General features: G+C 44.2%; 2 protein-coding genes across 2 annotated transcripts in view; one reads left to right on the top strand and one right to left on the bottom strand.

Annotated features, from left to right (window-relative positions):
- Positions 1-429: 429 nt before the first annotated feature.
- On the bottom strand, positions 430-8,826 carry syde1 (synapse defective Rho GTPase homolog 1). The gene is made up of 14 exons (XM_058067599.2): positions 8,502-8,826; positions 6,657-6,892; positions 6,154-6,544; positions 5,608-5,898; positions 5,385-5,547; positions 3,884-4,047; positions 3,724-3,804; positions 3,542-3,630; positions 3,261-3,398; positions 3,059-3,185; positions 2,817-2,983; positions 2,505-2,742; positions 2,203-2,436; positions 430-1,542 (listed from the first exon to the last, which is right to left on the bottom strand). Exons 1-14 carry the CDS (start codon positions 8,587-8,589, stop codon positions 1,355-1,357), a joined length of 2,595 nt encoding a protein of 864 aa, XP_057923582.2. The 5' UTR covers positions 8,590-8,826; the 3' UTR covers positions 430-1,354.
- A 1,009-nt stretch (positions 8,827-9,835) lies between these two features.
- The window catches only part of LOC131125759 (transcription factor COE3-like), a 13,526-nt gene continuing 8,022 nt past the window's right edge, over positions 9,836-15,339 (top strand). Inside the window, exons 1-6 of the mRNA XM_058067602.2 lie at positions 9,836-11,581; positions 12,422-12,578; positions 12,694-12,757; positions 12,832-12,887; positions 14,450-14,523; positions 14,656-14,724. Of these exons, the coding sequence (XP_057923585.2) occupies positions 11,460-11,581; positions 12,422-12,578; positions 12,694-12,757; positions 12,832-12,887; positions 14,450-14,523; positions 14,656-14,724 (542 nt within the window). The 5' untranslated portion in view covers positions 9,836-11,459. The remainder of the gene's footprint in view (positions 11,582-12,421; positions 12,579-12,693; positions 12,758-12,831; positions 12,888-14,449; positions 14,524-14,655; positions 14,725-15,339) is intronic.

Here is a 15,339-nt window from a genome sequence, read left to right as displayed (position 1 = left end):
TGAATAAAATATTAAACCTGTAATTTAGTGGGGTTTTTTGTAACTGATTAGATAATAATTCCAGTGGATTTTTTTTTATTTATTGGAAGCTGTTGAAATTACAGATGATTTATGGTGGCTTTTTACCAATATCCAATATTCCCATATTGTCCATAACTTTAGTACTGACACCGATATTGACTACGGCTCTTCTCTCAGGCCGATAAACACATTACGCTTCCTTTGTCACTGGATGTACTTCCCAAAGAAACTCGCATACAAGTTCTAGACAAACACATTTTGTCTCAAAAAATCGTGACCAATTAAACCAAGACCTTATTTGCCCCTCCGTCTGTGGAAGTAGAGATTAGATTATCTAAGATTGAGCTTTGTTATTGCTCATGTCACTGGTACAGGGCAACAAAATGCAATTAGCATCCAACCAGAAGTGCAAATTTCTAAATACCTTATTAGTAAGTAAGTATAGAAATAGAATAGGGCTGTAAGTGGACAGATATATGTACAAACTATAACAGGCTGTGACTATGATACAGTGTGGATATATACAGGGATATAAATAACTATAATATGGCTATTGCAGAATAGACAGATTATAAACAGTATGAATGTGACAAGATATAATAACAGTAATATGTACAGCAGTGCAATGAAGTGACTATGATACAGTGTGGATATATATATATATAGGGATATACATAAATGACTATAGTATGGCTATTGCAGATTATACAAATTATAAACTGTATGATCTATGAATGCGACAAGATATACAGATACAGTTTGCCAATACCAGTAGTCCCAGTACGGAGATGATGACTGTTACATCTTGGGTCTTCATAATGTGGACATTTTATGAGCCATTCCACTCCATTTTAGAGAAAGTGATTTTATTTTTATTTAAGACTGGCGAGCTGCTGTGCATCATTTTGGTTACAAAAACAAGTGCATTCTGAAGTTGTGCAAAACATAATAGTGACAAAAAACAAAGCGTGCTCAGTTTGGAGCATCAGTCACAAATTGGTACCATTTAACAGTGATCAGCATCACTGAGGGACACGAACCGGAAGTAAAAGACGAGGTGTCGCTATGGAAACCATACTGTTTTTAATACAACTGTACTCAGTACTTTAGCGTTCAAACATTCCAAATAAGTGCTGGAAAATACTCTGAAACAAAAAGTCACCATTTTAACAGAGTGCAGTTTTCTTCACGTCAACAAAGAGTAAAAGTATGGCTTGAGCAGTGCAAAAGGTCAAAAGTCAAATAGTTTGCACATGGACATCGTGTCAGTGACCCTCATGCGTCGTCGTCCGACATAGTTTGGTTTCAGCCTCCTCCTCTTCCTCCTCATCGTCTAAAGACAGATGTTGATCTGTTTGGCTAGCTGTCGGTCCAGGTCATGAATCAGACTGTCAAAGTCCTTCAGGCTGAGTCGGCAGGTAAACGGAGCGTCGAAATCCATGACGTCATCCACAAAGAGAGTTCTGCTTCCCGTTGGAAACCATGGCTCTTTCTTTGCTTCGTCCACTTCATGGTCGCTACCTATAACGATAAGAACAAGCACAATAGCTAAGTCATCTTTTACTTTGAAACCTAGAACAAAGACAGGAAGTGCTGCTTCATCCTTGGCCTCCCAGCAGATGCAGAGACCATCCCAGACCATTTAGGAGACATCGTCTGTAGAGCCTTCCCTGAAGTCTCCTACAGGTCAGGCATGCCCTGAACACCTCCCCTACGAGGCATCCTGACCTGATGACCGAGCCAAAACTCATTTCGGCCATTTGTACCCGTGATCCGTGTCCGCTACGACACAAAGCTCATGACCACAGGTGACAGTCGGAACCGAGATCGACTCTAAGCTCCCTGTCTTCGGGCGAGAGGCGGGGTACACCCTGGACTGGTGGCCAGCCAATCACAGGGCACATATAGACAAACAACCATTCACACTCACATTCATACCTATGGACAATTTGGAGTGGCTAATTAACCTAGCATGTTTTTGGAATGTGGGAGGAAACCGGAGTACCCGGAGAAAAAACCCACGCATGCCCGGGGAGAACGTGCAAACTCCACACAGAGATGGCCGAGGGTGGAATTGAACCCTGGTCTCCTAGCTGTGAGGTCTGCACATCTTTATTTTAGCTCTCAAACGAGGAGTTTAAAGAAACTACCAGAGCCAAACCATCACGCCTGATCATTTACCTTCATCGCTCTCACTTCCTGCCACCTCATCATAATCGGCTTCCTGTCCGGGAACAAGATCTTGCCCACAGACGCTCCAGTCGCCAGCATAGCGGTTAACCGGGGGCGGACTGTCCAGACGCGCTACGCCATCTCGACCCCGACGTGATACCACCGCTTCCTCCTGTTGGCGCTGCAGGCTTGAATTTGTCAGCAAGACGTCAGGGTCGTCTGACGGGATTCGGTTCGTTGGCACTGAGGAACAACGCGTGGCGACATAGTCAAGTCCTGGTCGGGTAAAGTTAAACACACCCTCATCTCACCTGGCCACAGCTGCAGCAGGTAGTGCAAGGCCTCGATGTGGAGTTTGAAATCGACGGCGTTGGCTAAATCCTCTCCATGACGTCCCTTTGCTCCTCCTCGACCTCCTCTCCAGTCCTCCTGCGTTTGTTTAAGGAGTACCGGGCCAAAGCAGACTGCCAGGTTTTGGTGGGTCATCCTGTTAGAGGAGCTGAAGTACGCGACCAGGCTGAGGTGGTCCAGCAGGTGCGACAAAGTGGCCTAAAAAGAACCAAAAACTAAGCCGTGATCTTTTCTTCATCTTGTGGGAAAATCCCTGTGCCGGTCTTCCTCACCCTCTCCGGTGCCGGCAGACAGGACAGAAGCTCCACCGTGCTCCGGGATAAGTGGAGGTCGGGGGCGGCAGGAGGGGGTTGCAGCGTCATAGCTTCCTTGACCACCTCGTACAAAGTGGAAGTGATGAGTGGAGATGGCAGCTCCCGTAGGTAGTCTTTCAGTATGCCTGCCCAGAAACAATTATTTGGTCTGAGTAGAAGTCCTCATCAGACACTCATCGCTTTTCAGGACGTGCACTCACCGGTGAGAACGTTGATGTCAGGATAGAGATCCTCACCCAGGCACACGTCTGAGGTGTTCCTCTCAAAGCAATCCCTTAGCTCCTTCTTCACCGCCGCAGAACCACAAAGTCTGTACAGACCCACAACCTGACCGCAGTCCCAAGAGAGGAAGTATTTCATATTTGGAGCGCGGTTCATTCCCTTCATTGAAACGCAGATTACCTTCAGTCCTCGCCGTTCGATCTCTGCCACAGTCTTCTGGATGATCAGAGGAACCGGAGAGGATGATCCTTCTTCCTCCACCAGACGGCGCAGTTCGACCCCAAACACGTTAGAAGGTACCGCTGATGTTCTGTCCAACTGCGGGAAAGTTCCGGATCAATACATGAAAAGTCTCTCAGTAGTCTTAGGCATCTTCAACTTGATTTTTAGTGGTTTGATCATTCATTTGACATTTACATGTCGCCGCTCCATCATCACCGACTTTAGTACTAGACCAGTACCTGCATATCCCATTGCTCCTGCAGAAACAGTTTGATGTAAAGAAGGCCTCTCGGTTCCAACTTCACACAAAGTTGTTGACTGCGACTTCCTGATGCACACGCATGAATAAAATCATTACGATCAAGCGCCGTCAACGTTTGTCATGTTCAATCACTGATCACGAGGTTTTGGTGTACCGGACCTTTAAAGAGGGGCGGGATAGCGACTCCCCCCAGACAGCAAACCCTGTTCCTGGTCTGGTTGGACTCTGGGTGACTTCTTGCTGCGTGGTGATTGGTCAAACGAAGACAAGTCACATAACACAAAAAAGTCCAAGTGGAAGCAGTGACGGCAGGTTTTACCTGGCGTTAACACCACCACGCGTAGTTGCCACGCCCTCTCCAGCTCCAGGTGGAAGGTGTGGTTCAATGAGAGGGTGTGGCCTTGCAGGGCGAGGAGGGCGGTCCTGGCCCGAGTGATTCCGTCAATCTGGATGACGAGAAAAATCTCTTTGCTTTCATCTGACCTGAGTACACAAGAAGGAGGAAGCCATTCAAAATCAAGCTGTCAATCATCACATCTTGATTTCCAGTACAAATCGAATCAATGAATTTGTTTCTTTTGACGTCACTATGGTTGGTAAAATAACGGTTGGTAATACACAGCAATACACATGAAATACATACAGTACAGTAGTGTGGAAAAGTGTCCCATTCCTGATTTTCTATTTTCAGATCCATCCATTTTCCTCCGCTTATCCGGGTCCGGGTCGCGGGGGCAGCAGTCTTAGTAGGGAAGCCCAGACTTCACGGTCCCCGGCCACCTCCTCCAGCTCCACCGGGAGGACACCAAGGCGTTCCCAGGCCAGCTGTGAGACATAATCCCTCCAGCGTGTCCTAGGTCTGCCCCGGGGCCTTTTCCCGGCTGGGCATGCTCTGAACACCTCACCAGGGAGGCGTCTGGTAGGCATCCGGATTTTTTCAGATCATTCCCATTCCAAAAATATCCAAACCTACAGTACCTGTGTGAAAAAGTGGCCATCACTTTTTCACAAAAAGCTTCCCTAAAGCTAATTGGTTAATGACAAACATTTGATTGCAGTTGTTAAGTGTTGGGCCCCCCTTAGCAGCAACCACTGCAATCAAACATTTGTGATAACTTGCAATGAGTCTCTTAATTTTGCGCCGTTTTTCAAAATACATGAATAAATCATGCTGTGGCTGCACAGTAGTCGAGTGGTTAGAGCGCAGATCTCACAGCTAGGAGACCCGAGTTCAATTCCACCCTCGGTCATCTCTGTGTGGAGTTTGCATGTTCTCCCAGTGCATGCGTGGGTTTTCTCCGGGTACTCCGGTTTCCTCCCACATTCCAAAAACATGCTAGGTTAATCGGCGACTCCAAATTGTTCATAGGTATGAATGTGAGTGTGAATGGTTGTTTGTCTATATGTGCCCTGCGATTGGCTGGCCACCAGTCCATGGTACACCCCTGCGACCCTCGTGACGATAAGCGGTAGAAAATGAATGAATAAAATTTCCCTTCGATGCGTAACACTGCGAAATGCGTCTTCACTATGGTAAAAACATATAAATACGTCTATGGAGGAAAAAGAAAAGGAAGCAAGAGAGCAAAGGTCAAAGTTGATATTAATACTATTTTTGTCACCTATCTGAAAAAGCTGAGATGTAGATATTTCTTGAAATATACGTCATTACAAAATATCAAAGCGCCATTTTTCACTTTGTGGCCCCCATGGAAAAGGTTTGGACACCCCTGATGAGGATAAGCGGTAGAAAATACATGAATAAATCATGCTGTTTCATGGTAGAATATCAAGATATTTAGTGTTCTTAGTGTTCTTACCTCGTTGACTTCATCTGGTCCAGGCCCAGGAGGTGAACCGTCAGTAAACCTGTCATGCGCTGACAGTATCGTGGAGGCTCAGCGTCCATGTACAGCTGGAATGAAGCCATCTCGCTGGCTTGCCGAGGCAGTAGCTCTGGTGAGTCTCCATCGCTGAGATAACCTAAAGACAACGGTGATATTGTAGAACCTTCTAGAACATGTGATGAAATGACTCCTTTACCTCCTTTTTCGGCGGAGCGTCCTCTGGAGGACCTCCTCAGCGGCAAAGCAGGAGGAGCGGAGCTATCCAGGTGATATCGACTGATGACATTCCGGTCTGACGCGTTCTTGTTGCCGGTTTTATCCGCTCCGCCTGCTCTGTCGATTTCTTGTCGTACGCGGGAGGAGCGAAGACTGATTTTGCGTCTGAGCTCAGGAAGTTTCTTCATCTTCAGGGAGAGTTTCCTCACTGTGCCAGGAGACCTCAGTCTGTCAATCACACCCCCTTTTTTATGGAGGGCGGAGTTGAAGTCTGGAAGAAAGAAACACTGAGATACTTTTCCATTTACGTGTTCATTTTCTTCCTGGGGGGGAAAAAAAAGCTGACTTTGTACACCCTGGACTGGTTGCCAGCACATCCACTCATATTCTACTAGAGCTTGTGGACTGGGAGGAAACCAAGCGTGGAAAAAAACTGGTCCACAGATGAATCGGAGCCAAGATCCAAACACAATCTTGTGAGACAGACCACATGCTGATAACGTCCAGATCCACACAAACTGTTTACCTGTGCCGTCTGCCGTGACGTCCTCAGCGTGAAGGTTGATTCCGTCTGACGGACAAGCATCTCGACAAGCTCTAGCTGAGCTATCGATTCCGATCTCAGCAGGACCCGGTCTTTCTGCTTCCGCTCGCCTGTGGTCCCTCCTCGTCCACACGTCCTGTTTTTTTGGCAGTCCGCATATATCTTCCTCCTCTGGAATCGGGTTGTACCATATGTTGCTGCCGCTTTCCCGATTCCGCCTGCAGACCTGCTCTGACGTGTCGGATTTTCCTGACGACAGAACCCAGTCTCGACTGCTGCGATCCAAGCTCTGCAGGTAGGCACGCTGGCCGGAGAGCTTGGTGCTGATTGGCATGTTTGGATGCACGGAAACCACTGCTGGCTGGGAGGCCTCCTGAGGTGTTGAAGGGCACAAGATGTTAGAGTTCTTGGCGTGAAAGAAGACTCCGAGATCTATCGATCTGGAAGAACGTTTCAAAGTAGTCGTAGTTTGCTGGAGGGATTACCTTCTCCTGTGGTTGCCTCTGAGCCTGCTTCTGTCCCAGTGTACAAACGGACTTTCTGTCCCCATCCCAGTTTTGTGATGTCACCTCTGAGCCTTGCCACACCCACTGCGACTTCTTAGACGTGATAAGGTTTAGCAAAGGTGGGTCCGAGTCTGCTACAGTCTTTCTGGGTTTGGCCGCCACTGGGGGTACAGGATCAAAAGGGTTCTGCGGGACATCTGACTGGAGGGGAACGTCTGCGGGAACAGAAGCAGGAGGAGCCGCGGTTGAGTTCTTACAAAAACATAGCGGCCTTTTTGTACGTTTCAATAACGCTGCCCTTCAGCAGAAAGAGTTCAAAGCTGTCGGCAATCCAACCACAGTCCGGAATCCTTGACCACAGGCGAGAATCACTTGTTTTTCTGTCTTCTGTAACCTTTGTGTGCTGGTCTTGCACCCTTCCCACATTGGGAATGATTTTCTCCAGCAATACCTTTTTTTAAAAAAGCATATGAATGTATATTGTGTTCTGCATCCTGATTGGCTAAGAGACTGTAGACCAGGGGTCTCAAACACACGGCCCGCGGGCCAAATGTGGCCCGCAGGACACTAGTTTGAGGCCCCCGCCTTGATATGAAAGTTTAATGTTAGTGCGGCCCGCGCAAGTTTGATATGGATGCTGTATGGTATCATGTACCCAGAAAAAATTATTACGTTTGATTAATGTTCATGTTAAAGGTTAAATAACTGTTAATAGTAATCCTCCCTATCCGTGTGGAAGTGGTAAGTTTTTGGCTTTTTTAAGTTTAAAGGAAATAACTTGCAGGCTACCGTTTAGGTCGCTAGCTGTCTAGTTAGCATGTGTCTGAAGACCCTGCAGTTGCGCAATATGTTGTAAATAAAAAGAGTATAAATGTGACTATAGTCGTGTTTTGTCATGTCTACAGGGCTCTAATAATGCTTTGTTCATTTTAATCTGAAAAAAATAATTTGTCTACCCACCAACTATATGTGGTTTCTTAAGTTTTTATTATTTGCTGTTTTATTATTATTATATTTATTTATTACTGATTGATTGATTTTCTTTATTCTTGATTTTTTATTTATTTTTCATCTTATTTTGTGCAGAAAAATAAAAATTAAGATATTTGAGAACAGTGGAATGTTTTATCAGAGCTTTTATTGTAGAAAATTGGAACCAAAGCACTGAAAAAGTTTGTATATTTTTCTGTTTTTAATAAATGCGTTTTTTTTTTTGAAAACCTGATGTGGCCCAGTCTCACCCAGACCCTAGCTCCAGTGGCCCCCCCAAGTAAATCGAGTTTGAATGCTTCATTCATAGTGTCAAGGGATTTCAGCATATAGTATTCAGTGTATAGTATATGTAATAAGTAATATAGGTCATTGATGTAAGTAAGCATGTGTCTTATTGAGAGCGGGAGGGGAGGGGAGGGGGGGTGCAGGGTCAATATACAGCTGTGTGTTTGTCCATCAATAAACTCTCTGTTTCATGCATGGAACACACTGCTGCTATTCACTATTCATCACTGTGATACACACACACACACACACACACTTAACCCTTTTCAGAGATATAAAGGAGAGGAAAAGACAGACAAAAGGTGACAGTTGACCCAGGTGTAAGAAAGTGTCAAAACAAGTTAGCATAAAGGTCATGGATGCCTCCAATGCAGAGTAATAGCCTGCGGAGACACTTGTAGAAGAGCAAGACAGCAAGGTGGCGACTGAACAGGATTAAAGATGGCTGGAGAAAGAAAGACTAGTCATGTGGGTCACTAAAGACCGCGAAAGTCACAAGTCAGACCGGAGAAGTTGAGCGGCGATGCGCCTGTTCCCGATGCTCACCGTCGCTGACTTGGGGCTCGGACTTCCTGCGGGATTTGTTCTTGCCTCGCAGCCGCGAGAAGGTCCTCTTGAGCAGGGGCTGGGCCATGATGGTGGGACCTCCGTCTGCTGCTGCTCCCCCCCCGGCCCGGAGCTGCCTGCAAGTCTCGGAGAGTAGTTCCTTCACTCCTTCATGATGTTGTCTCACACGTCGTCTATCGAGCCCTCGGAGCTGCTGGGCAGGAAATGAATTCCAAACATTCTTTCCCAAACTCCCCCCTCCTCCATTTCCTCCTCCCGCTGTCCTCGGTACACAGCTGCGGGAGGGGGGAGGTACTGGAGGCTCCTGGGAATTGCAGTCTGGATTTTGTTCATAGGTACGAATGAAAGTAATGAAAGTGTTTACTTCCTTACTTTAGATCACGAGAACATGCACTGAACCTGCGCGTGACACGTGCATTGAGAGGGCTAGATCACGTGACTTGTGAAGTCCTCCAGCTAGCTAAAACTATGCTAAAGTGACATTTTAATGATTTTCTAACAGCAATATGTGTTTACTCACACCAAATGTGACAATTTACTTTACTTTTGAGAGAAGAGGCGCTCAAATGCTTACTTTTCAAGCTGTGTCCTTTCATGGCACCAAAAACCTCCTTTTTCAGGCGCTTCTGATCGCCCGTAGCTGGATGAGCCCGCCCTGTGAGGCTTCGCCACACATTTCCAAGTCCAGTTCTACCAACCATCCATCAGTCAGCTACCGACCCAGGACGTGTAAGTTTGTTCATTTCATTTTTATTTGGCGAATTGGCAAACTTAGTACAATGTTGTAATGTAACGTTAGCACGGTGGCTAACATAGCTAGCTATGCTAGTTTATATCCTTCTGTCCCACTCCTCCCTGTCACGTTGTTTTATGGCATTTATTATGTTGGACAAGTTCAGAGTTCTAGTATAAAAAATGGCGAAACTACACAACAATGCTTCTTTGAGAAACATACTGTCACAAACACAAACAACGGCGTGTTCATTTGAGACTCATAATTGATTTGGCGAAAAGTGTTACATTTATAAATAAGAACATAATTAATAAAAAAAGTTTTTGTCGTACTGCTGCCACACGCCAGTAAACAATATAAATTTGAAGTAAAACAAATCTGTCATTATTAAACGCCCGCCCCCAGCTCGTCTGCTGAACCGCAGCCATCTTTGGTCATGACGTCATCACATGTCGTCAAACTGCTGAACCTGTAATAGAAGGTGAAAACTGCGCTTTGTCCACTGGGTGGAGACAAAGTCCACAAAACAGCGGCATTCATCGCGCTTAGGCAAACAGTTACGAATATTTTAACCTTCATGTTAAATTTGACAGATGCAGCATTTTAGTCAAAAACATTGAACTCCTTGCTTCGTTTATCATGAATAGATGTGCGGATGGATTAGAGGTTAGAGGAGGAGGAAGTGTCAGAAGCTGAAGAGGACATGCATGGAATATAATCCAGACCCAGAAAGAACTGATGGGGAGGAATCCACTACCAGGGGGCAATTTATCCTGCATTCTAATGAGAGGAGGGCATCTGAAACTGAGTATGGTGGAAAAAAAATTAACAAAAGTTTAAATGTATGTAATAATAAGAGAATAATAATAATAATAGAAGAAAATACAAAAGAAAAAAGAATGGAGTCATTTAGAGTTTTATCATATGAACTTTTTCTCTACTTCATCTCGCTTCTTTCAATAACAGACGGCTTGTCATTCTCACTATTGTCCACTAGAGGGCGCAAAACTTGTTATGGAAGCTGACATTTAGCTCGGAGTCGTTTCCTGCTGCAGCCTTGGAGAATCACCAACAATAATGAAAAGGACGAAACAATGAAAAGATGAAACTATGCAAAAAATAATGAAAATGTAAGCAAATAAAAACAATGTGGAAATCATGAGAACACAACGAAAAACAATAAATAGTGTTTAGAAATAATGAGGAAATAATGAAAAACATTGAAAGCAATGAAGAAACAATGAAAAAACTATTATAAATAATGACAAAACCATGACAAATAAATATATTTAAAAAAAACACTGAAGAGACGGAAAAACAATGACAGATATCATGAAGAAATAATGCAAAATAATTTAAAAGCAAAAAGGAAATAATGACAAACACAAAAAAAGTAGTGAAAAAAAAGAATTAAACAATGTTAAATGTTAAAACAATAATAAAATAATGCAAATGCAATGAAAAACACTGAAAAATATTTTTGTTAAAAACTTTAGAAAAATGTGAAAACAATGGAAAACAATAATCAAACAATACAAACAATGAAACTGATGAAGCAACAATGCAAAAACATGAAAAAAACCATGTCTTAGGGGTCATAAGCCGACTTGCTGCATGAACATCAGTGAGACAGTGGGGGGGTGGAGGGGGGGCCGGCCTCTCTCTCATTGGTTGACTCGAATGTGCCCCCACCCTCTCCCTTTTCTCTCTCTCCATCGCTCACTTCTCCTTATAAGGACAGACTCCGCCCCAATGTGATGTCGTCAGACTCGTGGGGTTTTGGGGTTTTGGCGTCCAGTCCTGGGGGGCCGCAGGGCTGAGAGTTCTTTCCCTTCTCGTCATCGCTCCATCCTCTTCCTCGCCTTCCTCGCGTTGTCTTCAGGGACAAAAAAATAAATCCTTTGCTTTCGCTGAATTTGTTTTCCTTTTTTTTTTTTATAAAAAATTTCGCAATTAAACTTGTGAAATATCCCCCTCCCCCGATGGTCGTTTAAACCTGAAAATAAAACCGCAATAAAAGTCTATTTTTTTTCCTGCGTATTTGCATCGTCTCGTACCAATTTTTCAAACTCGCAGAAAAGAAGAAGTTGAAAACACGCATCGCCTTTTCTTTTTCCCGACGGACATCTTTCTTCTTCTTTCTTTCTTTTTTGATTTTTTGTTTTTTTTTGTCTGGCGGCACGGACGAGCTCGGGTCTTCGGGGATGTTCGGGATTCAAGACGGCCTCCCACGGGGGTCCACGGCCAGCCTGAAGGAGGAGCCGCTGGCGGTTCGCTCCTGGATGCACTCGAGCGGCGTGCTGGACGCCAACACGGCGGCTCAGAGGTAAAATCCTGCAGCCCCCCCCGAGGGATTGTGGGACATGAAGTCCCAACGGACATCAGGAAGGTTCTTTGCTTCATTTGGGAAGACAACTAGAATCAAGCAAGTGGGAAATTTGACTAAAACTTCTAAAATAATACTGCAAAATGTAGTATTTATTTGATGCTTGTACTTATTAAACATATCTTTTATTATTATTATGAAGATTATCATTCTTTGAAGAGCCTGGCAAATGTAATTATTGCCATTAATACGGATATAGACTACAAGATTAGGATTATTTAGTGTCATTTTCATTGTTTACATACAAAATAATGAAATAGTACAAATCATATTTCTCATCTTTTGATTTAGTGCAGCCAAATAAATTGTATTTCTTTTTCTGCATTTCTATTTGTAATATGTACATATTGAACCCCCCCCTCCATTCACATTCCACTGTAGTTATTGTATTTGATTGTATCATTTTATTTTGCCTTTGTCATCTTTATCATAATGTTTCCATTCATGAATCTAATCTTTAGAAAATAAACCATTTATTTCAAATGTCAATTTGAAAATAATTTCCACAAAAATCCAAATGTAATCCAGCATATTTGAAATAAATATTGTTTTTGTGAAATTCATTTCATACATCCATTATTTTTTTATTACAGTTCTATCATATTGTAGCATTTTATTCATATTATTTGATCATGATTATGGTATTATTATTATTATTCAGTATTTGAAAACTTGTTTTTACATTTTTAGTAACATTATTATTGTCTTTGGGGGACCACAAAATGATATGCAAAATGTTCTGCAAATATATATATGTGTGTGTGTGTGTGTGTGTGTCAGCGGGGTGGGGTTAGCGCGAGCCCACTTTGAGAAGCAGCCCCCATCCAATCTGAGAAAGTCCAACTTCTTCCACTTTGTGCTGGCGCTGTACGACCGCCAGGGTCAGCCGGTGGAGATCGAACGCACGGCCTACGTGGACTTTGTGGAGAAGGAGAAGGTCAGGATCGGGCGCTCAAACACACCTGGACCACTCATCCTGGACCTGCCAGGAAGCCGAAGCAGGACTGCTGACTCGTGTCTTTTTTTTTTTGTTTTGTTTTGTTTTGTTTCAGGAGCCCACGGCAGAAAAAAGCAACAATGGGATTCATTACAAGCTGCAGCTTCTCTACAGCAACGGTATGTTTGATTTCTTCATCTGCTCAGCCAGTAGGTTGTGCTTTAAATGTGTGTGTGTGTGTGTGTGTGTGCAGGTGTCAGAACCGAACAGGACCTCTACATCCGACTCATTGATTCCATGACCAAACAGGTGAGATATTTAATTTTTCATCAAGCGGTCTATTTGGTACCCGGGTAACGCTCTTTGGGACTCTTGGACTCTCAGACCCTCTTCCACTCGGGCCTTGCCAGCAGGGGAAGGCGACAGGCAGAGGTGCCGTCCCCCCTTCCCCCGGCTCAGTGCCTGTATGTTAGGGTGGTCTCCCGCCGCCCGGTTGCTGTTTGCGCCAAACACAGCAGATTTATTTAGAGCAGGGGTCTCAAACACGTGGCCCGCAGGACACTAGTTTGAGGCCCCTGCCTTGATATGAAAGTTTAATGTCAGTGCGGCCCGCGTCAAGTTTGATATGGATGCCGTATGGTATCATGTACCCAGAAAAAATTATTACGTTTGATTAATGTTCATGTTAAAGGTTAAATAACTCTTAATAGTTATCCTCCCTACCCGTGTGGAAGTGGTAAGTTTTTGGCTATTTAAGTTTAAAAGAAATAACTTGAAGGCTACCGTTTAGGTCGCTAGCTCTCTAGTTTGCGAGTTAGCATGTGTCTCAAGACCCTGCAGTTGCGCAATATGTTGTAAATAAAAAGAGTATAAATGTGACTATAGTCGTGTTTTGTCATGTCTACAGGGCTCTAATAATGCTTTGTTCATTTTAATCTGAAAAAAATAATTTGTTTACCCACCAACATATGTGGTTTCTTAAGTTTTTATTATTTGCCATTTTATTATTATATTTATTTATTAGATTTATTATATATTTATTATATTTATTTCATCTTATTTTGTGTAGAAAAATAAAAAGTAAGATATTTGAGAACAGTGGAATTTTTTATCAGAGCTTTTATTCTAGAAAATTGAAACCAAAGCAAAGTTTTTTTTAATGTTTTTGTTTTTAATAAATGCGTTTTTTTTATTTTGGGGGAAAACCTGATGCGGCCCAGTCTCACCCAGACCCGAGCTCCAGTGGCCCCCAAGTAAATTGAGTTTGAGACCCCTGGTTTAGAGGAAGTACTGAGGAGTTCTCCCCTGGGGGAGACTTCAATACTCACATTGGCAGCCACATATTGAGACGACCCCCCCCCCGGTTATACGTCCTAGATATCTGGGTGAACACAGGAGGGGTCGGACCTGGCAGGCCCCAAACACATTGTGAGGGTCTGTCGGGAATGTTTGGCGGAGTCTCCCGTCAGAAGGAGTTTCAACTCCCGCCCTCTGGGAGAGCTCCATCTGAGCTGGTGGTCGGCGCCTGCCGTGGCGGTAATCCCAGAAACCGTTGTTGAACATCGTCCTATCAGGTCTTTGAGACCCGAGGGACTCCGGAAGCTAGGAGGCCGAGTGGCGGTCACCAAGGCAGAAACTGGTGGGAGGAGTTTATCTCCACTGGTGGGTTCCTCCTATCTCTGTTACTAAAGAACAGAAACACGGAGAAACAAACCTTTTTTATCTCATGAAAGGCAGACGTCTCATCTTTCCTTTAGGGAGGTTCCATGTTTAAAATGGCCGCCACTGATGGAGTTTACATGAAATCTAAATATTGTATTATTGCACATTTTCGGAGTTGAAGATGAGTTAGGAGTGTGTGTGTGTCTCAGGCTATCATCTATGAAGGTCAAGACAAGAACCCAGAGATGTGCCGAGTTCTGCTGACCCATGAGATCATGTGCAGGTAACACACACACACACACACACACACACACATATATATTATATATACTATGACAATGTGCGGGTGTGTAATTGTGTGATCAAACTTTAAAATGGAGTCAACAACAATTCATCTTCACGTTTTTGTTGTCAGTCGCTGCTGCGATAAGAAAAGCTGCGGGAACAGAAACGAGACGCCGTCAGACCCCGTCATCATTGACAGGTTTCACTCACACACACACACACACACACACACACACACACACACACACACACACACACACTCAACTTCAGTGTGTGTTTCCACATATTTCCATCTCTGTCACACACACGTCTTAGTGTTGTTGATGATGCACCGAGTTTACAATCGCCATGGCGACCAAACGGTTAGTGCAGCGATGGCCGTCATCATCATCATCATCATCATCCCACCTTGCTTTAGACTTTGTGGTCCACCAGCAGTAGCACAAAAACATCACGAACAAAGAGTCCAATTCCTGCAGCATTTTTTCCTCCTCCTGACTCTTATTGGAATCCCCCTTTCTGCTTGTGTCCCCCCCCCCCCCCCCCCCCCCCGTCCCATGAGGAATCTTACACTCTTTCCACCTCCCCCTCCTCTTCCTCTTGCAAGCACAGTATTAATCTCATCCTTCCTTCTTTTCCAGGGAATAGGAGCTTTCAGCTTTGCCTTTCTGGGAAGGCTGACATGAAGTTGTTTAGTGGTGAAGTGTTTGTGTACGTGTAGTTTGTGGTGGTAGTAGTACTAGTACTAGTACTAGTACTAGTACTAGTACACTGGAGGCTTAGAATGTTAGGATCTTTCGGTTCCTCTATGGTT

The sequence above is a fragment of the Doryrhamphus excisus genome, linkage group LG6, assembly GCF_037039965.1.
Source record: "Doryrhamphus excisus strain RoL-2023G ecotype Guam linkage group LG6, RoL_Dexc_Guam_v1.1, whole genome shotgun sequence".
Classification (NCBI taxonomy): Eukaryota; Metazoa; Chordata; class Actinopteri; order Syngnathiformes; family Syngnathidae; genus Doryrhamphus; species Doryrhamphus excisus.
The sequence above is the reverse complement of the archived record's forward strand: the minus strand, read 5'-3'. Positions and strand labels throughout refer to the sequence as shown.